General features: G+C 39.7%; 3 protein-coding genes across 5 annotated transcripts in view; 2 read left to right on the top strand and 1 right to left on the bottom strand.

Moving 5' to 3' along the window:
• The window catches only part of LOC121951677 (TSC22 domain family protein 2-like), a 30,773-nt gene extending 24,674 nt beyond the window's left edge, over window positions 1-6,099 (top strand). For 2 of the 3 annotated variants that reach the window (XM_042498107.1, XM_042498108.1), the window contains 2 exons: window positions 1,109-1,160; window positions 3,090-6,099. In XM_042498107.1, the coding sequence (XP_042354041.1) occupies window positions 1,109-1,160; window positions 3,090-3,452 (415 nt within the window). In that variant the 3' untranslated portion in view covers window positions 3,453-6,099. Of the gene's footprint in view, window positions 1-412; window positions 528-1,108; window positions 1,161-3,089 lie in introns of all 3 variants that reach the window. The other variant, XM_042498109.1, reaches the window with a different exon arrangement.
• A 1,203-nt stretch (window positions 6,100-7,302) lies between these two features.
• On the bottom strand, window positions 7,303-14,578 carry LOC121951676 (UAP56-interacting factor-like). Its single transcript, XM_042498106.1, has 9 exons — window positions 14,388-14,578; window positions 14,097-14,237; window positions 13,851-14,014; window positions 11,577-11,725; window positions 11,275-11,347; window positions 9,350-9,405; window positions 9,074-9,148; window positions 8,534-8,660; window positions 7,303-7,821 (listed from the first exon to the last, which is right to left on the bottom strand). Exons 1-9 carry the CDS (start codon window positions 14,458-14,460, stop codon window positions 7,720-7,722), a joined length of 960 nt encoding a protein of 319 aa, XP_042354040.1. The 5' UTR covers window positions 14,461-14,578; the 3' UTR covers window positions 7,303-7,719.
• A 71-nt stretch (window positions 14,579-14,649) lies between these two features.
• LOC121951675 (deoxyribodipyrimidine photo-lyase-like) lies at window positions 14,650-21,260 on the top strand. Its single transcript, XM_042498105.1, is given in 11 exon segments — window positions 14,650-14,860; window positions 15,298-15,671; window positions 15,769-15,917; window positions 16,615-16,797; window positions 17,163-17,321; window positions 17,890-18,088; window positions 19,814-19,966; window positions 20,164-20,285; window positions 20,621-20,780; window positions 20,877-20,927; window positions 20,930-21,260. Coding segments are annotated over 11 exon segments (1,668 nt in total). The 5' UTR covers window positions 14,650-14,837; the 3' UTR covers window positions 21,025-21,260.
• Window positions 21,261-23,481: the final 2,221 nt, after the last annotated feature.

Here is a 23,481-nt window from a genome sequence, read left to right as displayed (position 1 = left end):
TATAAATGTATTCATAAATTTAACATTAAAATGCAAGTATACATTTAACTTGAAAAATGTTTTTTTATTTATAAATACTTTCTTTTAGGTTTTAGGTTCTGTGTTTTCGTCTAACTATCCCTATAGATTTCTGACTTGATTCATTAACAAAGTTAAATGAATGAATGATTGGCACGAGTTGGCCTCTATACACTGCTGAAGTTACAGTAGAGTTTTTACTGTTACAGTCACTATGAAGCAGGCGGAGCAGAGATGTCAGACACGTCTCTCCGCCTCCCATCAGCCCCTCTGACTCCTCCACCCGTCGGTTCAAGTTTCATTGTTCTAAATGTGGTCACAGTTGCCCCACTAAACTGCCTCCGGTACGCTCTGATGCCCTTTTTTTCCTCCGCTGCCGATGTGGCTTCAGCAGGAGCTGCAGTCAGCACCATGCCGTGCACATTTTCTTACAAACCGCCATGCTGCCCCGGGGACCCCACCCGACCTGTGACCTGCAGGCCGCTGCTCTCATACCGGACACGCTGCAGGTAACGGGTGGCACCGCGGATCAGAGTGCCTTTTGTTGCAAAGTGCGCCAGAAAGACAATTAACTTGTGCTGAATTTAAAGGAGCGTTCCCAGAGATCAGGGGTCATCATAGCCTTACATTCATAGATGGTGTTGAAATTAATGTGTGTTCGCATTTTATAGGTTACTGGTTTCAGGCAGTTACTGGGGACATCACCACACCTTCACTAAATATGGCAGTGATGCATTATTTGCACTAACTTGCACGTGTTGTGTTGCCTGCAGCCAAGCTTCTCTCATTTCTCCTGTAAACTCTGTCACCTGCCCTGGGTAGGAGCTATACTGAACGTGACAATGGTGACGGGTCATTTTGTGTAATCTGGCCTAGATTCCTGTTGTGAGTTGATGGCCGGTGGTTGGATTAATTGAGCACCAATGTCTGTTTTTTTCATTCATTTTAAAGTTTCCAGTTAAAAATCTTCTTTATTGTAAAAAAAAAAAATGTGCTGAGAGTAGAAAAATGAGTCTCTACCCAGGAGGTTTCGAATCTTGAAACTTACATTAATTCTAAAATGACTTAATCTGTCTTTTCTTTTTCACAGGGCCTCGGGAACCAATGTTGCTGCCATTGATAATAAAATAGAACAAGCAATGGTGAGTAATCCATTTACCATGGATAATGCACTTCTCTGAGTAAAAGTTTCTCACTTTTTAATATAAAGGTCCAGTGTGTAGAAATAAACGTGGCAGATGTATGTATGTAGTATGTTTTCTTTGGTGTATAATCACTTGAAATTTGAATCATTGTGTTTTTGTCACAGTAGAAGAAGCTTTTTGTATTTACATAGGGAGCGTGTCCTTGTTTATAGAGATCGCCCTGTTGCACCGCCATGTTTCTACAGTAGCCCAGAATGGACAAACCAAACAATGACCCTAGATAGGGCCATTCAAGTTTTCACACTGGCCGCTAAAGTTAGCAGCACTGTCACAACAGTGTTACAGAAAATGCTGCCACTCTTTTTTTTTTTATTTTGGCCATGAAAGATAAAATTACATTAGAAAGTTTATAATTTTTACAGGTTAAGTGCAGGAAAGTTTAACTTAAATTGCCTCCACTAACACAGCAGACAGCACCGGGGATAAATCAACCGTCAAGTTTTGGGGTTTTTTTTTTTTTGCATAAAGCTCTTTGTGTAAGAAATGTTTTTGTTTTAACCAAAACTTTCCCTGTAAAACTTCAGGATTAACTGGCTTAAAGCCCTGTAGACAAACTTCTACAAACAGCCATAAAACATTAACTGTGACATCACTGAACAAAAGTATAAAATTTGGCCTTATATTAACAGTCGAGCTTCATAAACTATTCAGTTGTTTTTTGCTAGTCAACCATATTCGCACTTTAACACTGCGTAAATTAGCCTAGCGGCTAGCGGAGTTTAGCTTAACCAAAAACCCAAATTACTTACACTTTCTTTTACTCACCGCTGGTTTAAGTCGCTGCGTCTCTCGACGGAACATCGTGGTTGAATTTCGGACCGCAGGCTCCGTTTTTTTTCTGAATTTAGCGAAGTGAAACGCCGCTCCGGGCTGGTACGTCCTCTGTTTTAACTGCGTGTACATACAGCCTGTTGTTGAGCCTCGCCTTTTACCCTAACTTTCTCCGAAATCCAAAATATTTCCCCGGGGCTGACTTTTCCCGGTTAAATAGCCTTTATACTCGACATCTTTGTTTTGAATGCTTGCCATCTGCCTGCTGCTGTTTAATGGTAACACAGAATTTCAAAATAAAGGCATATCCTAAAGATGATTATATGGATCGACGTTTTCACTTTGACTCATTGAACTGATATATTGATCCAGATCAATGGATTGTTACACTTATAGTTTTTACTAGTTTTAATTACCTGGTCAGTTTGTTTAAGAGAAGAAGAGATCTTTGCAGATAATTCGGCTCCAGGTACAAATCTCCTCAACAATGAACAATGGAGGAATCTTAACCAGGAGAAGTGTCTGCTGGCTGCAAAATGCGGTCCTCACTGCTATCTGCCAATAAATTTTCCTCAGTCTTACACACTGGACCTTTGAAATGTTTTCATTAGATATTCAGTTACATGGAAAGACGACATTAGGGAGCAGAATCTATACACTGTACGCTGTCCTCTAATGGTGTTAAATTCAAGTTACTTGGATTAACAGTCGTAATTCTTAGATGCAGCTCTCATGGCTGTCTTGACTTTTTTCACCATGTTTTTAAGAGCTTTAGTGCTTATATTTGTATGCCGTTGCCTTTCAGTATAAACACACATAGCTAGAATGAACATATGGACAAATGAAGCCTTGAGCTTCACTCTCATGTGCTGCATGTTAAAAGTCAAGTCAATTTTATTAATAAAGCCCATTATCACAAATCACAGTTTGCCTCAGAGGGCTTTACAGCATACGACATCCCTCTGTCCTTAGACCCTCACATCAACTTAGGAAAAAAACCCTGTGACATGATAAATTAGCCAGTGTGTGACTCTGCTGTGTCCGCTCTGGTTCTTAATGTTTTTGACCCAGTGACACATTTCATGTCTCCTGCAGGACCTGGTGAAAAGCCATCTGATGTACGCAGTGCGCGAAGAGGTGGAGGTCTTAAAGGAGCAGATCAAGGAGCTGTTTGAGAGGAACTCTGTGCTGGAGAGGGAGAACGCCGTGCTGAAATCTCTGGCCAACAGCGAGCAGCTGTCTCAGCTGCCTGCCCAGTCGGCCGCCAGCTCCAGCGCCACACCCCCGCAGCAAGGACTCAGCCAGCCTCAGCAACAGACCCAGCCTCCGCTTCAAGTTCAGCCTCAGCCGCAGTCCCACCCCCAGCTCCAGCACCACCCCAAACCCCAGCAGCTCCAGACTCAGCCTCAGCTCGATCCCGGCCAGCAACAAATGCAACCCAACGTCACCTCCGCTTGAAGTGCATCTGCTCTGCTTCGCATAGGGCAGGGAAAAAAAAAAAAGAAGAGCATCTTCTCTACAACCTATTAAAATTAGTGTATGTGAAATTAAAAAGAAGAAAAAAAAACTTTGTCTTCTTAGCCACCAGCTTGACCACAAAGTACAGTGCTTGTGTGTGTGTGAGTGTGTATGTCAGGGTGAGTTAGCAAACAAGTGCGACTGTGAATCGGTGTTGGAATGTAAGTGTGTGTGCGTCTGTACTGTGGGCCTTTCCAGTGTTAATGCAATCATCACAGAGAGAGACTGAGAGACAGAGACGGAGAAAGTGTGCAGAGACAGAGTATCAGGGAAGGTCGGGGTGTTTGTTTTCATCTTGGCTGTGCTCCCAGAGTGGTTGACTGCTGGGTCCAAGCTCGTGGACAGGATGTCTTTTCTTGGACCAGGCTTGAGCCAGACCAGCCCACGACCTGACCTGAAACCTGCTCGACCCGTGGGTGTGGAAAGGGAGGGCTTCACCTCACATAAGGGACAAATGGGGGGGGGGGATTGTCAAAAAGAGAGTGATTATTTTTTTAAATGAGATAACCGAGTGGGTAAAGGGGTATTTTTAGCCTTGCTGTTTCATGTTGTAAAGTAAAAAGTGGGAGAGAAAGAGAGAGAGTCTGTTTTTCGGAGCGCCACACTGCTGCCGTTACTTTTACATCAACTCTTGCATCAGTCTTTTGAGTTCTACTGTTAAGTGTTTTATTTATTACAGGGCTGCTATTTTCATAAATGAACAATTTCACAAAACCCATCTAACAACAATAGCCCGGTGACTTGTTTCCTCTTTTCTTCTTCAGTGTTTCAACAGATTGGCCATAGAGGCCAAGTCCCTCCCTTTCCGGTCGACCACCATGGGACCTTGTCTCAAAACAATATATATCTGAATGGCAGTCAACAGAGCAAGAAAAATATTTTTTAATCCTGTTTAAATTATGCCACACATTACCCTTAATAATTGTCATTTTAAAATAATTTTGCAAGTCAAAAAGTCAGTTTGTCATAGTACTAACGCTGCAATAAACCAAAATTTGAACTAAACTGCAATATGGTCAAGTACAAGGTCAAGTCAGAGCTGTAATTTTTTTGATAAAGGTAAAATGAATATCAAACATAAAACCTACCATTATAAATTAAGTATTGTGGGGCTACAGAGATGCTTCAGCCTGCAAATCATATTCCATATGTAAGGGAACGTGCTTGTTTGGTACAGACCCCCAATTTCTACTAAAAACGGAACTCGTGTTGCAGCATCTGTCAAAATAAACTCAATATGTTTTGCACGTCATGCAGCCGTACACACTGCCGTTAAGTTTTTAGTTAAACCGCTCAGTGAACGTCTTTGGTCGTGCACAATGCACGTTACCAACACTTTAGTTAGTTAACTCAGCTGTGTTCCACGCACAACTAGAAATGTTCAGATGCGATTTTTTTCCCTTCCCGATTCTGATACCTGAACTTGGATATTAGCCAATAGAGTACCAAAAAAAAAAATTAAAAAGTAACCATACTTGCTATCTGTGTATGAAAACAATGGTGCAACACAAATATTGCGATAATATGCTGTATTGAGTTTTTTTCCCAGAGAAAGATCTGATTTCAGGGCCAAACTGCCAATTTATCCAGGTATTAAACTACTCTAAAGTTTGTTAATAAATTGTAGTGTCGGATGAGTGCATAGATTTACGTACTCACCATCTAGTAAGGCAGTATCGGAGGCAACAATGTAAAATAGATAATGGCATACTTCAAATTGAATGAAAAAAAATTATGTCTTGTGCGGTTAACAACCATTCTTCTTGTTTTCCCACAAATTAGGTCCCACGGTGGTCCACCGGGAGGGGAGGGGCTTTGCCTCTCTACACTTCCCAGAGGCAATGCTTAATGTTTAATTGCTCAAAATGTAGGCAAAAATGTTTAACACTAACTCAGATTTTACGCTGCAGTTGCCAATGCTTAGCTCAAGTTAAGATCTAGTATGAATGTACATTTTTGTATAGTATAAAGTATTAAGAGCCTTGATGGGTGACCCTTCACCCGCTGACATCAAATCTTAACATGAGCCTGCAGAAGGTATTTGATGAAGACAGTCAATTCTGTTGGTAGTTTTGTCTCAAAGTGAATTAGTATTGCCATCACCCCCCTCCTTCATGTTATTTTCTCCCAATGTTTTGCTGAAGGGGCCAGGGGGGAAAAGCTGTGAAATCATTCAACCTACTTTGTAACCAAAGATGCAAAGCTGTGTAAATTGATTATTTTTTAAATGCACACTCATGTATTTTTTTTTTTTTTTTTTGTTACTTCCTCCTTCACAAAATATTTTGTTGCTGTTCGGCATGTTCTGCATGATCTGTAATCTTCAAACCACTTTCTTACCTCATTTTTATTCAGCACTCTTATTGTAAGATAGTCTGTGAACAGTGTAAATGGGGCGGGGGGCGGGGGGGTGAACTGATGCGGAGCAGAGAGAAAAATAACCTAGTGTTACTGACACTAGTCACAGAAAAAATGAAGTGAGCCATGTTTTGTTCATTTAAATGGTGTTTGAATTTCATATGCCAATAGTTTTGTTACATTGCAAATTTTAATGTATTTAAATAAAAGCAATATTCAGATTCCAAAATATGTCAGTTTCTTTTGTTACAAAGTTACCAAACCAGTATATGAATGTATCACATTGTAAAATAGTCAACATCTATAACCATTTTCCGTTTACTGATAAACTACCTGAAACACGTGCCAGCTTCTGGAAACTTTTACAGATTCTCAATGTATGTAAGTAAATTTTCTTGATGCTTGAAGAACTTCGAATGTAAACATTTAAGGATAACTTTGGTATTTTTCAGCATAGACCCTCCCAAAGGAGTGCTGCGGCTGGCAGCAGCAAAACAGGCTGCAATGTAATCACTCTGGGTAATTGTGCACCGTTAATGTAAGTCCACTTTGAGTGCTGGTTTTTGCCACTGACAGGCTCAGATTGCTATTCTCAGTGTCTGATAACATTATGGAAAGAATCTCTAAAGATACCGATCTATTATTTTAAGTAAGATCCTTTTAACAGACCCGGCCAGAAATCACTAATGCCAAACTCACCACACTCCATTTACATTAACGTCAGTTTTATCATAGTAAGACACACTGTGTTTAAATATAATACAGTGACCTAAAAGGGCCTTATGAGGACATATGTGATTTTTTTAAAGGAGGACCCGAGTGTTAAAGTCAACAGACACAAAATAACTCATAAAAGCCATCCTCGTTCCTCTTTCCACTGTTGATACTGTCACCAACTCTGGTTAGGTTGAAATAAACCATTAATTCAACCTGTTAGATGGGAAATATGCAGCCTCTTTACATGTTTGAATTATTTTTATGTAAAAAAATCTGGTGGCTTTAGTGACAGCAATCTCTGGGCAGTTTTTTAATTACACAAAAAGGACGTTTCTCTTGAACAAGACAGTCGATCTCTGTAGTGATCCTTTCTATAATGTTGTAAAACACCTAAAATAAGAATCGGAGCCTGTCAAAGAAAAAAGCAAGGACTTTAAGTGGATTGACGGTGCAAACTTGCCCTGAGTGGTTACAGCATAGAACTGCAGCAGTCTCACTGGATAGTGGACCATTTCCAAAAATTGTTGTCTCCATTAGTCACTGATACACAAACATATGGGAAAATAGGTTAAATACAAAGTTACCCATTGAGAGGAACGTGGCTGGTTTCTGTCTGACAGCTAGATGGCGCTGTTTGATAGCGAGAGATGGAGCTCTTCAGTGTCCGTCTGCTCCAAACTGATTTGAAGCTGTACAAGTATACCAAATCTTCAAAGAAAAACTCATTTATTTGAAGAAACATTACAAAACAATTCTCAAAATAAGATTTTGAGAACAAACTTGCCACCCTTACTTCCCAACAGTCTTCATGAGCAGCTCCAGTCCAAAGTGGAAAAAAGCTCCTTTCTTCCAAGTAAAGGACACCCACAATACAACAGCGGAGTACAATGATATCGACAATGAATGGGAACTTATTTCAAACAAACTCTTCCATTGACACTTGCACACTTGAGCTCTCATAGTGGAGCACTTGTGCATGTCGTACTCGCGTCCCGCTGTTACCCTCCCTCCCGTTAGTAAAGTCAGTCACTGGGTCAGCACGTCCCATTCGTCAGAAAGGTGGGGTTCACTGTGTGGGTCTGAGCAGGACAAAAGGGCTTCTGAGCATTACCTGACATGTTGTTCTTGCCGGCTAACCCACAGTAACAAATCGGCTGCCTTTGCTGCTTTGTGCTGTGGCGGTGCGTCTATCTTTTAGGATGCGGAATCGCTCATTCAGGGTGATAGATGTTTGCTGTGGAAAGAAAAGTAAACCAGAGACATGTTAACTTAATTAAGCAGTACTTTTAACACTGTGAGGATAGAAACTTTTGAAAATTGGTTTGACTTCATTCAAAATCATTGGAAGAAGACAATGAGCAACTTAAGAAGAAATGACAGAGACATTAGCTAAAAATAAGTAAAAGTCCAAGAAAATTACCTGAAAATTTGCAACAACAAAAACAAACAAAAACACAAAAATGGGAAAGTAGAAAACAAATGATCGAACTACCTATAAATTATAATAATTCTATAAAATGATTTAAATCATACAATTAGGATTAATCCGCTCATTCATTCAATTTCCACCTCCCATGCAGTGAAAGCGAGCTGGCACAGTGGATCCTCTGCTCTGAGCATCCCGACCAGTTGTTGACCAGAGCGTTTTTGGTTTTGCTACCCTTATGTGGTGACAGTAAAGTGACAGGCAATCGGTAAATTATAAAAAATAAATTAAAAAAAAGATGTTACTGATCATTTTAAGATTTTACAGTGCCATGTCAGAAAATGAAATTCATAAAACCCCACCTCCCGTCTCTTAGCATTTTAGACTTCACGAAACATTGATTAAAGACATTTTCTTTCATTACCAATTAACACCTTATTTTGAGATTAATGAATTCAATACCATTTCAGACTTGTACTCTATTTTAAGTTAGAAAGAAATCCAAGTAGCACGTTCTCACCGGCTTCCCCACACTGTTGATGTCAAACTGCAGAGGCACTCCTTTTGGTATTTTCTTCTCTGCCATATCCACCTTGACGGGAGCAGAGACGGCAGCTGGGGGATGCAGAGTCCAAGCAGTGGGAGGCCTACGGAGGAGTCACACAGTCAGTCACTTTCATCTGGAGACAGCTTGTGTTTTAATGATTGGTGTTAAAGTCATAACCCAAGTCTGCAAATGTTTTTTTTTAAAAATATTTTGGGGGGCTTTTGTTGCCCTTATTGAATAGGACAGATGTAGTGTAAAAGGGTGAGAGAGAGACAGGGAATGACATGCAGCAAAGGACGGAGGCCAGACACACACCCGCGGCCGCGGCCGCTGCGACGAGGACACAGCCTCTGTACATGGAGCACCTGCTCTACCAATTCAGCCACCGGCCGCCCCAGCAAATGTTCTTATATATGTAACTTATAGCACTACTATTTCAGTTAGGACTAATAAAACGTACTTGTGAAAATGACATGATGTGAAATCACTGTGTAAAGAGTTTGTGATATTTACTCGGGCTGAGTCCTGGCTGTGGGGTTGTCTATGGAAACAGTCAAGATCCCATTGCTGCTTGTCGATGTGCGCCACCTGGTGGATAAACAGGAGAGCTGTACTGTATTACAGAAAACATACACCAACTCTAAAAATGGCAAACAATGGTCTTGTTTCCCCTCCCAATGATTCATATCCTCAGTGCGATTTCCTCTCCTTCACACATAAGACTAAGTGATACGGGCACTTAATCAGGCATTTCAACAACTGGCGCTAAAACTGACTGAGAATACTCACTGCCGAGTTCGGACCGGAGGACTGTGAGGATTTGGCTTTTGCACCTGGGCCTGTACCTGTAGTATGGAGAAATGCACACAAAGAATAAACATAGTGGTCTACTGATGTGTGATTTAGTTTGGAAGTAGATTTAATGTTGCGTTTCAGACAACTTGAAACTCCAAAGTTTTTGACCCCCTTTGAATAAAAGTACCATGGAATGCAACTTGAAGTTCCTACTGGTAAACTCAGGGCAAATCCATCTGCCCCATCAAATATGAGGCAACGTTAAGTATATTTCCGTGTTCAATTAAAATAAGACATAGTATAATAAAACCTGTTCTGCATGTAAATTGATGTCAAAAGATGTCATGATATTAGGTGACTCGTTAAACAGTGTTTTGATTATATATGCAGGGAGACTTAAAGGAAAACTTAAGCTTGGCAACGTCAGCCATTTCTTTTGTTTTGCTTTAGTTAAAAGCTGGACATTTCAATGGAGAAATCCCAAACTACGACTTCACTGGAACTCAGCATAACAGGTGAAATACATGAAGCATGGATGCGGCACAACACATCTGCCACAGCATGCCAGCAGCAGAGTGCATCCCATAATAAATCAGCTGAAGCTGCTACACTGAGGGCCTTTCCCAAACCACCTCCTACACCCTCGCCCTGCCCACTTCCACTCCGTTTCTGTGTTACAGTGTCCCAAACCAACAAGCAGGGAGTGGAAGTGGCTTAATATACCCTCCAACCCATTTATTGACCACATGCAACACCATATTGTATTCGTCACGAAGACGCTCTGTATAAACAAAGATCTGTGTGACTGCCTGCAGGAATGTAAACTGGTTAAACTTAGATAGACATTTAATATTGTCATGAGACTTTAACTTCTTAGATGCTAGATTGTATTTAGGATCAAATACACTCTTTTCTAGTCTCTATAAAATGGTAGGCATGTTTATTTTATCATAAAGTGTTGTATGTTTATAGGAAAAGTTGATAATTTTTTTTAAAAAAACATACACAACTGAGCGAAAAACGAGAAGGTATTTAAAAAGAAAAAGAAAGGAAATGCCAGTTTCAGCTCAATGTAAACTTTATACCCTTATATGTATTATATATTTATTGTTTATTTCCCGAATGATTCATTTAAATATTTGATTACATTCTTAATTTTTTAAAAATATGTTTTTAATAGCAAAAGTATAATATGGGCTACCAATATCTGTAAAACTGCAGCACAAATCAAATAAAAGTGATACAAATACATATCGGAAATATTAAACAGGAGTAACTTTTATTTTTCTGCATGGTTACAAAATATGACAACGGCTACCTTTTTCTGCCACAGAGAGACATTTGTCTCTAAGTATGCTGTTGTATTCATACCCTACACCTTGATGGAGGATGCTTCATTCACCTGCAAAGGTGACTCAGACGGAGTCAGGCTCTGAGAAGGTGTGGCAGTGGGTGAGACTCGGTTTTGGAAAGGTCCTGACAACGGAAGCCACACTTGCCCCCGCAGGCACTGGGCTTCTCAAGGCTTCATTCAAGGCTACTTTTTTTCTGTATGCATGGCCCTTCAAAGAACACCTCATTGTTCCAGAGGCAATGCAAAGCAGCAGCCTTGTGAATGTTATAAATTAATCAATCAAATCAGTGCATCCTGTAGTTAAAATGATCATTCAGTGCCACTTCATACGGCCTATGGCAGCAACCACACCCTGCAAAGACAGAGTCTATGTGGCAGGTAAAAACCTCGCTGCACACCATCAATGTATTGCACCACGTCCATGCCCAATGTATTTCGGCCATTTATCTTCAAATGTCTACATGAACAGGTTATACTACTCATACTAACAGAAAATCCATGACACACTGAAGTTAATGTACAAATAATAGAGTACATTTTACTCTTGATACCACCCATCATGTACCTTGAGTCCTCTGTGAAAAAGAAAAGTGGCCTGGCGGGCATCCCTCTGAGTCTGCTGGATGGGCGGTAGTGGTCTGCATAAAAGAAACACAAGTTTTAAAATCCAGCTATGTGTGGTTATAAACTGCACAGTTAACCACATAAAGTAGAAAATGTACATAAATCTTGTGTGTGATGACACAGCTAAAGACTTGCTTTGGGGTCTTACACCAATCCCACAATTCTCCTTGTGTTCAGAGAGAACAACACATTAGTGCAACTGTGCTGTGTGAGTGCATGCAAGTAGTTGCGGGGTGTTCTCACCGCCGTCGCAGCTGAAATGGTCTCCTGACTGCTGTTGCATTCTGGCCTCGCTGTGGATCGGGCTGCCTGTACGGCCGCCTCTGTAGCTCAGGCTTCCTGTACAGGGCTTCAGTGCGTTGAATGAAGGGCTTTGTTTTGGGTCTTGTTTTCTGGTGCAGTGGAAAAGAGAGATAAAGTATAACCAAGGGCAAAACTTTTGAAAAGCCGCACTGCTTCTAACAATAGACAACAAGAGACAACACTGTTAGTTCGTGGTACTGCGTCACATGAGCAATAAGCAATCTGAATGTTAAGGCAGAGAAACAGTTATAAGAAATCTCCTTTTTCTCTTTAGTTCTTTGGCCATGTTTAAGAACCAGCATTAGCTTGATTTAATAAATAAATATCCTACGCTGAAACAATCCAACCCAAAAAGCTTTTGCATTTATCTTTGAAATATCAGTGTGTATGGCATCAAACTTGAATTTCTGTATGCACTAAAATTATTAGTTTTATTATAAGTCAAATTTAAAGATAACTTTGAAAAGAATAAGAAAAAGTAGTTAATCCCAAAGTGGAATTACATAACTCAATATTAAGTATGTAAAATGCAGCTTTAGCAATGACTGACTGAAATTTAATGGAAAAAAGAATAAAGTGTGTGGCTGTTCAAAGACCCAATCACATCTGCTGAGATTCTTATCGCGCTCTACTAGCCTCCAATAGATTCAATTCTGGGATGATGGGGGAAAAAATGGAAAAGTGTCTACGGTCGACTTGTCTGGAGCAGACTACAAGAGAGGCAGTGAGATCACTGTTCGTGGATACCAGACGATGTCTGTTGCCAGGCGATAGGATGTGGAGAAAACTCTGCCTCTGGGCGTGATGAAGGTCAGGCAGAGCCAGGTCAACAAAGCAGGAGTGCAGTTTGCTGGTGTACTTGCTCTTATATTAGACAACCAAGACTGGCATTGGTTACCAAGGTAACAAAAAAATGAAGACGTTTTTGAACAGTGTCTGAACTGTGTCTTTGTGGAGTCTTTCTTTGTCAGTAAGCATGTACAAGGTCTTTGCTGAACTTGGCCGAGCTTCATTTCTTTATCAGCAGTACCGTACAGGCAAGGTTTTTTTTGTACTCTCAATATTCATTATTTCCTCTTCTTATGACAGTTTTCTGTGCTTCACTTTCTTATCTGCTTGATTTTTTTTTGTAAAAGAAGTGATGTGTTTTATATCTCTCATTTCAGCAGGAAAAAATGGGTGTTTGTCAACCAGACAGGGGTAAACATTGACCCCATTACCTTTAAAAATTGTTTTCTCATTATACTTTGCATTCAGTCCATGCCTTCCTACTGATTTTGCATACTGAATGATAACCTGATGTGAAGCTTCAACAATCATCCCCCAAAACAGACACTTTGCATCCAGGTTCTTCAACAGGGAGTCCATGACCCCTAGAGGGTCTTTGGAGTTACCAGGGTGGGTGGGGTGGGGGGTGATGTTTTTTTTTTTTTTTTTTTTTTTTTTTTTTTTACAAAATTAAAATTAACACATTAACATGAATTCAAAGAAATTTTTAACAGCTTTTCTTTCTGAAAGTGAATTTTCCTCTCTAACTTTCATATAAAGCAAATACAGGTCAAGACATGATATGATATATGATATGATATATCCCTCTGCATGATTATCTCCATCCACCCAATTTACTAAGCAACTCCATTTTATAAAATATACCATATGTCTAAGGGTGAGCTGCTCCGTCTTTCTTTTGGCCATGGGGTCCTTGTCCCTAATAAGTGTTAAAAACCCCTGCTTTGCATCATTCCATCAACAGACTAAGCCATACCAGAGGTGTCCAAACTTTGTTGAACTGGGGCCAGATAATGTGAAAACACCTGGAGGCCAGCTGCTTCAGCTTGCATCATATGGGTTATAAAAGAAAAAAAAAATCACATACAAATTAAAATCTTTAGTTTTATTAACCAATATTATGATAATCATATGGTATATTTTGTGCGATAAGCAGACGGCCATTTACAATTCAAAACTGCTGTGAGGGCCACAGTTGGCCTTACGGCCAACTTTGAACTTGACTGGTATATAAGGAAGGATCTATGGTGAGCAAATTTTCTCCCATTCATTCATTTCTGTTACCGCTCGGTTCAATAAGATCTGTGCAAAAATGCCAGTGTTGTCAGTAGTCTAAAAATGATGATTCGTGCCAATATAAGAGGCCACTATCAGTGCCCAGACACATTTGTCTTGGTGTGTGCACTCCAGTATGTCCTGTGTTACCTGGTTGACTGCTGCTCTGTTCAGTGTGCCAGCTCGTTTGAGCAGTGCAGCTGGCCGCCTGGCTGCCAGTCCTGTGATAACCCCTTGACCCCGTCGTCGACCAGGTGCGGGAGGGACTCTTCTGTTTCTTAATTTCGTTGCTCCTCCTCGGGGCACGCCACCTCCTGGTAAAGATAATATTAGCCACATATAGGGAGTTGTTTCGTCAGAAAATGGAAAATAAAAAGAGGCAGCATTGGCACCAACCTCTCTGGAAAGCCCCAGCTGTTCTTGATGAGGGTCCCTTTCCCTGGGTCAAACGGCCTTTCTTCTTCACTGGTCGGCGGTTCACGGTGGTCTGTTTCCTTTTTAACTGCTGCTCTTTCTTGTTCAACCGAATGATGTCATCTGTTAAATGTATCACATGGACAATGATAAATAAGGGCGCCTGAATGCTCAAATGATCTCTATTTAGCTAGCTAGTTGCAGACATCCTCCCACCCGCCAGTAGCTAACATTAGCTATCTATTTTAGTAACGTTACTATCAAGGACCTTACCCAATGACATGTCGACTTTGTCGAGGACTGCTGGTGTTTTCCCGCGACCGGATATAAAATCACCCTTGTTCATACTTGAAAACCACCAAAAAGAGCCCCGCGTAAAAAGAAAGATACAATAGTAGTTAGCAGCCGTGCTAGCTGTTCGTCCCTGTTGAGGCTACGCTACAACAGACATGAACCGCCCCCGAACGTAAACGGCGCCGCGCATGCGCTGTAAAGACATTCCATTTGCATTGTGGGGAATGTATTTCGATGACATAAAAGCAGTGTTACAAAACCTGCACATCAGAGGATGGTACAGCCTCCAGCGTGCTCATGTAACTGGTTGCATAAAGAAAAATACGACGCCCACAAACGTGATTTTCATAAGTACACCCTGAAAGTGTTAGCCACGTCGTCTACCGTTTCTTGTCTAGCTTTTAAATACTTCTAAGTTTGAATTATTGCATGTTGCATAGCATCTGGAGGAGGTAAGTTGTAGGCACCGCTCCTTTGAATGGGCGTCTTCGTTGTGTTGTGGTGGCTTTTTGCAATGTGGCTGTTGTTTCAAACACACGCTTGTTTTCGAAATATTTGGCTTCTGCATTCTTCTGCTTACGGACACAGCGTTACGTTTTTCATGGTAACATTAAATCGACGATCGATTAAGAATTTAATTGAACGTGAAATGTATTCAGTTAAGTGTTGGGCTATTCAGTGGCGTCATACTATATGCAATACGTTGCTGTGAGCTTTGATTGAGGAAAAACACATTTAGTAGGCTATTGTTAGAAATAAGAAAATACTCTGTGTTTTTATTTTTCAAATTATGCTTTATTGATGGTTAATTTGACCAATAATCGATTAGGAAAAGTGCCTACAACTTTCAACCGCAGTTTTTCACCATTTCCACTGTGACTCTCTGCAGTTCATCTTTCTCCACTGTTGCACCAAGACGATTGTTGAGGTTTCTTGCCCACGTTCAGCAGAGACCCAGCTCAGTTTTCTCCTGCCTGACCAAGTCATACACCAGCCAAACCATCATGTCTGGCAAAAAACGCAAGTCAGAGTCTGCTGCTGCAAAAGAGCCCAGTGCTAAGCAGCAGAAGTTGGCTCCCATGAAAAAGGATGAGAAGGAGAAAGCTGTCGGCTGGCTGAAGGACCTTTTGAAGCAGCAGAGGACTGAAGGGAGGGAGATGAAATTCAACAAAAAACGCCTCCGCTTTATATCAGAGACTGAGAAGATAAAGCAGGGCTCAGAGGGTGTCCTGTACTGGATGTTAAGAGACCACAGAGTACAAGGTAAACACTTCACACAACTAATGCTCAAAGAGACTTCGATCTTATTTTCTCCATGTCTCCAATGTTAACATGTTGTGTTTCAACCTCTGTGTTGTAGATAACTGGTCGCTGATTCATGCCCAGCGGCTTGCTTTGAAGGAGAACCTTCCTCTACACGTGTGTTTCTGCCTGGTTGTCCCAAAATCAGAGCTGTCTACTCTGAGACATTACAACTTTATGTTGAAAGGTCTCGAAGAAGTTGCAAAGGTACTAATTTCATGATTTTAATGCAACAGCCATAAATTCCAGTCTGGAGTTTAATTTGGTTTTCATTAAGCACATTGGCTCAGTGGAGTTTCACAACACTGAAATTCCAAAGGAGGAGCATTTAAAAGTATTACTAAAACACTTATTACCAAAGTGGTCCTTGATGGAAACAACATGCAACAAATGGAAAAATGCAAATTGTTGGAAATAAACAAATTACAAAAAAATCCTACTCATCACCCTTGCAACTCTACACACATGGTTCAAATTGCCTTCTTTCAAAGGTGAGCCATCAGCCCTCCCAAAAATCAAGTAAAATTGCCATAGTTTAGCTTTTTTTTAAACCCTTTGATACCTGGACCGACATCAGTTTTCATGTGCTGCATTCAGATGCCTTTCACAAGCTATTTAACCTTTTGGAAACCAATGGCCCTTTAGTTATTATATCAAACACACATGGTTACGTTTCAAATGTTAAGTTCAATCTTAAAAAGGTAAGAGTTTAAAATCTGATGCAGTAATGTATCAGTCATTTTGCCTAAATTCACTTTATTGATGGAAAAGTTGTACATAATAAGACCTTTTATTCTATCTCAGCTAGATCAACCAATACTACTAAACAAATGCAGGCTCTACAATAATGCATTGCCAGCTAGCCAAGTCTAATAAACTCTGTTTTTCTGCTCCTACCAAACAGGAGTGCAAAACCTTAGACATCCAGTTCCACTTGCTACATGGTTCAGCAGCAGAAGTTCTCCCTGGTTTTGTGTCAGACCGCAGCCTGGGCGCAGTGGTGACAGACTTCTACCCCCTCAGAGAGCCAGTGCAGTGGTTGGAGGGTGTTAAAAAGGCTCTTCCAAAGGACATTCCCCTCATACAGGTAAACACACACACACACACACACACACACACACACACACACATATATATATATATATATATATATATATATATATATATATATATATATATATATATATATATAACTCACTCAGAGAAAGAGTGTGTTGATGGGATGCTCTGCGGGTTATTTGCAGTTAGTTTTGATTTCTCCCTTGTTTTTCGTTGATTGTTTCTCTGCTTTATTTGTTGTCTTCATCACATTCGCTCATAAAGAAATGGATATGAAAAATGAAGCGATTGGCCTCCCTCTTGTATCACATGTATTGCCTGTGCTCTTGTGTGCTGTCAGTATTTCTTCATTATCTGTTATATGAGTGAAAAACCTAATTTTCCTTTTTATAGGTTGATGCTCATAATGTTGTTCCCTGCTGGGTGGCATCACCTAAACTTGAGTACGGTGCCAGGACGATCAGAGGAAAAATCACAAAGCTTTTGCCAGAGTTCTTCACAGACTTTCCTCCAGTAGAGAAACACCCCCACACAGCTACGAGAACTGCCAAAGTAAGTGCTGCTGCTTGGTTCATTTTAGTAAAAGTTAATATGCTTTTGCATTTCTGTTTTTATGTCACATTCAAGGACTTTTGGATTGGTTATGACAGCATGATCATAATTTGTCCTTTCATAAAAATATTCATTGCTTCAGAAGTGTTTTCTTGTTGTTGTTGAAGATCAGTATAAGGGAAGGTAAGCTGTCACTGAGCTCATTGATGAGGGGTTTGGGAGTCAGATTGCTGTAATAAAGCGCTTCTTTTCAACCTTCAGCTGCTCCTCTCCTCTGCACATTATTTATTGACGAGTGAATAAAAACAGTAGACCGCACAAAAGTTAAAATATCCTCCCCAGCACTCGATATTAAAGCTGCAGGGGTGTGTGCTTTCACTGCAGTGCTGATTGATATGCCATTCACTAGCTTGTGCCTCCAGATAATGTGAAACAAGGTGAAATGCTCACAACTTTACCCCTTTTGAAGTTCTTTACAAAACCAGAGTGTATATTTTCATTCTTCACTGTCAGTTGTGACCTCTGCTGATGTTATTTTCTTCTCTTTTCCACGACCTTAACCTCACAGCCAGTAGACTGGGATAAAACCCTGGCCTCCCTGCAGGTTGACCAAACAGTGGGAGTGCCAGAGTGGGCTAAGCCGGGCACCAAAGGAGGGATGGCCATGTTGGAGTCCTTTATCGATGTCCGCCTTAAACTGTTTGACACCAAACGCAACGACCCAAACGCTGTCGCCCTCAGCCAGCTGTCCCCCTGGATCCGCTTCGGTCAGTAGCACCATGACAAAAAATGTGGGTGTGAATTTAATGCATGTCTTGGGGGGGGGGGGTTGTGTAAAGATCTGCAGCAACTCTGTATTAGGTCAAATTTGCACTTTTATCACCTTTTTCTTTCCCACATTCCCTTCCACACTAGTGGCCATAACAACTGTTGGCCTGAATCTAAGCTGCACTGTCTGCCTAAAATCCTACAACCCGTGGTTAACTCACATCTTTGTGTCTTTGTGGAGGAAAATAAGGTCCTTCAGCCACAGCAAACAAGCTTTAAGTCTTGTTATAGTACAATTTATTCTCCAACTTCACAGAAATCTGTTGTTGACGATGGTTTAGAAAAGCAATTCTCAACAAGTGGGCCACTGAGTCAATGCTGTTTGGTTAGATAAAATCAGAAAAAAATAAAAAAAAATTTTGGTAATTTACAAAGCTAGATATTTTTATGTGTAAATATGGTCATGACTCTGCATAAAATTAAAAAATGTCAACTTTAAATGCACGATTTAAGTGACCAATTAAAATCAGGTCATCATCAGGTAAAGACAAACATGTTTATGCCAGCTAAAGTTGCCTATAACGCAGTGGCACAAAATGGATTGGTTTTTGAAATGGGAAAGTTTTGAGGAGACATCTCTGTGCCAGTAAAAGCTTTAAAGCATGTGGTGGGGAAAAATTATCCTGAATATATTAAATTTGGATTCATAATGGCTGGGAGTGATGCTGAACCAAAAGCACAAAGTGTTGAATGTGGTTAAATCCTTTCAAATTAAGTGTTAAAACCATCAAAGCTCCAGAGAGACTTTAACACAAACCACTGGAAATGTGCTGGGAAGCCCAACGGATATTTCCTAAGGAAAAGGGATGGGCTTCAGGCACAAACAGACCGTGGTTTAAAACAAACTTAGTTTATTCGTTCTCTTTTTTTTGTTGTGTGTTATGTTTTATTTTTTAATAACGTATTTGAGAAGGGGGTCCTAAAAATGTTTTAACAATCAGAAGTGGGCCTAACAAAAAAAGTTGAGAATCCTGGTTTAGAATAAAGTCTGCAAATGATAGATTGGTGTCCCACAAGGATCAATATTAGTGCCCCACAGATCAATTTAAAGCTTGCTCTAGACTCTAAAAAGACAAATCTACATGTCATAAAAGCTTTGGTGCCTTTACTTCACTCCATGCTCCACAGCATTACAAGTTATTAGAAATTTTGTCAGATAGCAGATTGTCCCACGAAACACATTGAACTCTTGAATGTACAAAAATTTTTTAAAAATCTAATCGCATATTTATATCAGAACAGAGCTTTTTTTTCCACAGAAAAATGCTTACAATTGCGCTATTCGGTTGATCACTCAAGACTGCTATCATATTCACTACTGCAAGTTTTATAAAAAGGTTAGATGGTGATCACAAACATCCAGAGGGCATCAGCCTAACTGTGTTTTCAGTTATAATAGCTTGCTATTGAAGTTTATTGAGATATTCAACATGCTTAGTTGAATTCAAAGTGAACAACCATGGCACCAGATCACAGAATATCACTCAATGGATTAGTCAGTCAGTAAATGAATCAATCAAATGGACGTTATTTTTATGGCATTTTTCATACAATACCCCCCCCCCCCCCCCCCCATTCCAACTTCAATCCTTAAACCATGGCCTCCTCATTCTGATCATCTCTGTCTCTCTTCTTACCCTCTCATCTCTTATTTCCCCCAAAAGGCCACCTGTCTGCCCAGCGTGTTGCACTGCAAGTTCAGCACAGTGGGAAGTCTGCAGGTCACTCTGTGGCCTCCTTTATCGAGGAGCTGGTGGTGCGCAGGGAGCTGACTGACAACTTCTGCTTCTACAACAAGAAATACGACAGCATTGAGGGTCAGTTTAGATCTCATCAAAGTGCATCCTGTTCACTCTGTTATGATAAGTGTCCCATTATGACATCAGTCAGATCTGCTCACAAGCTGAATTAATATGTCTAAATTGATAGTTTGTGTACTACATTTTGAAATGATTCAGCTCTTGAAGTTGATTTTGAGTGCTGCATTGTGTGTGTGTGTGTGTGTGTGACTCAGGTGCGTATGAGTGGGCTCAGAAGACCTTGAAGGATCACGCCAAAGACAAGAGGCCCTATCTCTACACACGTGAGCAGCTGGAGAAAGCAAAGACACATGACAAACTGTGGAATGGAGCTCAGGTACCTTCTGATTCAAGTGTTTTTGTTGTAAACTTTGCTCACCAGGCTGTGTGAGGCTTTGTTTCTCTTTCCATCCTGTATCTTATTGCCATTTTATTTCATTTCAACTATATTTTTTAACAGTTTTATCTTATTTTATTGTATTTTATCTATTTTATTGCTATTCTTATTTTACTTTATTTATTTTAATGTTTTATTATTATTTTTTTCTATTTTATCTTTCTTTTTGGCTGCCTTATCATTATATTTACCTGAATCATCTTCTATCCAATTTATTCTATTCATTTCATTTCACTATTGATCCTGTATTAACTTACACAACACATTTCCATTAGTACCAGATGGTCACTGAGGGGAAGATGCATGGTTTCCTGAGGATGTACTGGGCCAAAAAGATTTTGGAGTGGACTTCTTCACCAGAGGAAGCGCTCTCAATCGCTCTGTACCTAAATGATCGCTACGAGCTTGATGGCCAGGACCCCAATGGGTTTGTCGGTAAGGACATAGATTAAATTCTCTGTGTGACACTAATGTATTGAATTGACTTTTCTCACATATTCATGCCCTCCCTACTGTGTTTCCCTCCTGCAGGTTGCATGTGGTCTATTTGTGGCGTCCACGACCAGGGCTGGGCAGAGAGACCCGTTTTGGAAAAATCCGCTACATGAACTACAAAGGCTGCATGCGGAAGTTTGACGTAGCCGGGTTTGAGCGAAAGTACTGTCCTAAAAACCTTTGAAGCGTAAGATGTTTTGAAGGATGGGAATGAAATGCCTGACAGCCTATATCTCCTACACCTTTACCTCAGGGAGAGTTTGTGCAGCCTCTCTTGCAGAGGATGTTTTGTTCCTCACTGCCTGTTTTGTTTGGTGTATTAATACATGGGCTGTGTCTTTTACTGGATATGTTAGTTTTTTATACTCTCAAGACTGGTAGTTTACTGTACAGTGTGCTGTGTAATTTAACAGATTACGATCTGTGTGGTGCCCACTTAGCATACGGGCCCTTTGTTTTATGCTACTTTTACATTACAGTTTTTTTTTTTTACTGCTTTTTTTTATGTTCACTGAATTGAATCCAGCACAAGTAATGCTTTCTTTGCCATTGGTGTTTTTAACAAAGGATTCAATTAAACACTTTGTCCTTTAAGAGAATTTGACTCTTTTCTGTCTTTCATACCATATCATTTTTATTCAGTGTTATCAGTTTCTTTTTTGGTTTTACAGCTCTCCATCTGTAAATATATTATATGTGTAAGACCTGAATACATGTTGCCCCTAGTTTGTTTGATTATTCCTTGGTCGAAGGATGCATCCTCACACAATCTCTTTCAACAGCTCACATTTACACTAAATTCATAATCAATTCATAATCAATAATAGCCAACTAATTTCATAATCAATTGATCAGTTGGAGTTATATTTTAGTTAGTAAAGACAAACAAGTATAATGTGCTTATGAAGATTAATGTGAATATTTTCTTATTTTTCTACTCATGTGACCTTAATTTGAATATCTTTAGGGTATGGAAAGAACAAAACAGAAGTTTAAAGCTTTGCTATGCACTGACATTTTTCAACAATTTCTGACAATTTTCAGACTTAACTATCAATTACTGGTATTCAAGGAAATAATCAACATATTAATTAAAAATAAAAATAATCATTAATTACAACTGTGCCCTGCACGCAGGTGAGCTGTTAACAAATGGATACCAAAAAATGCGATTACAAAAACTCATGTTCTTCAATACAAAATGTGAAACAAAAAAGGCAAATATGCATAGTATTACTGGCTTGTATTTTCAGGGACTGGGTTACACCACAGTTGGAAATGTAATTTAATTGATCACTGATGTAATTAAGCACAGAAACATAAAAACACCTCTACCCAACCTAATTAACTGCACCCTCAGTGGTTGTGTGGATAAAAACAACCCCTTCAGGTAAAAACACACTTAACACCATTTCACAAATTACAATATGAAACCTCCTCTGTGCTTCAGGCCCTTTTGTGGTGTTAGTTCGAAATATTTTTCAAGGGAAAGAAATATTTCTCCCAAGGTTGTGCTTTCTTGTGCTAATTAGCTGAAACCATTTGGTATGGTTACAGGGAACAAGAACATTACAGTGTGGCTTTATGCTGTAATTTACTGGTTTTAAGTCCTCAGCACTTAAAGGGAAAGTTCACCCACAAAGCAAAAATGCAAAAACATAGCAAAAATGCAGATTGTTCCTCTTATCTGTAGTGCTATTTAACATATTATGAATGTATTTATTATATTTATTTATTTATTATTTAGCTTATTAGTGTTTTCTGTGGGAGGCCGTGTGCTGGAGAAATTGGCCGTAGCAATGTCTGCCTTCTCTCCAATATAATGAAACTAGATAACCCACAGACTTTGTTGAGTAGTTCCACATAGAAAATACTTTCTTGCTGCTGAACTACACCCACACACCCATGACCAGTCTACTCCAGGACACTTTCTTCTGTGCAGTGATTCAGTTAGAGGATATAGTTCGGCCTAAAAAATTTAGCTCCTGCACAAAACTGCTCACAACAAGGTCTGTGGATTATCTTGTATAACCGCATCATGATTTCTGAAAAGAGACACTGCAGCTGAGTTTTTCAGATGTATTCTTTAGTGCTTTGAGCACCACAAACCAACATCTTGTTCCATTATATTGGAGAGAAGGCAGACATCTCTACGGCTGAGTTCTCCAACACTCAGCAACTAGCACCAAAACAATCTAAATTTAAATAGCACCACAGCTAAGTGTAAAAATGTGTATTTTTTGATTTTGGGTGAACTAACCCTTTAAAATTGTTCTATGTTTCTGTCATACTGGCTATTTATTTGCCTTCACGTTCTGTTGTAAATGAACGCTATATCAGTTTTTAGAATGTGATTGCATTGCCTAAACCTATAAAGCAGTATGAAGAATAAAAAACAATTATTTTTTTTGAAGAGTATCAATTATATTTAGATTTATCTTTTCTCATAAAAGAGAAAATGCAGCCTTTCATGACATAAATCAATTTGGTTATGATGTGTGGTTAACTTTGTTGTCATTGTTGCACAACATGCATCTTATTCAATAATTCTCTTTTAACCAGTCCAACAAGAAGTCGTGCTTATAATAAAGAAGAGTGTGGATATACTGGCTGACAAGAATGTCTATATTTAGATGTTATT

Source organism: Plectropomus leopardus, chromosome 12 (genome assembly GCF_008729295.1).
Source record: "Plectropomus leopardus isolate mb chromosome 12, YSFRI_Pleo_2.0, whole genome shotgun sequence".
In the NCBI taxonomy this organism is placed as follows: Eukaryota; Metazoa; Chordata; class Actinopteri; order Perciformes; family Serranidae; genus Plectropomus; species Plectropomus leopardus.
This window is presented reverse-complemented; position numbering and strand designations above follow the sequence as displayed.

Excerpts from the sequence above, each read along its gene's own strand:
- LOC121951676 (XM_042498106.1), bottom strand. The coding sequence starts at position 14,460 with ATGAACAAGGGTGATTTTATATCCGGTCGCGGGAAAACACCAGCAGTC. Across the intron at positions 11,348-11,576 it reads CCATTTCAGCTGCGACGGCG|ACCACTACCGCCCATCCAGC; the intron begins GTGAGAACACCC and ends TCTTTTATGCAG. Across the intron at positions 9,406-11,274 it reads TTTTTCACAGAGGACTCAAG|GTACAGGCCCAGGTGCAAAA; the intron begins GTACATGATGGG and ends TCCATACTACAG.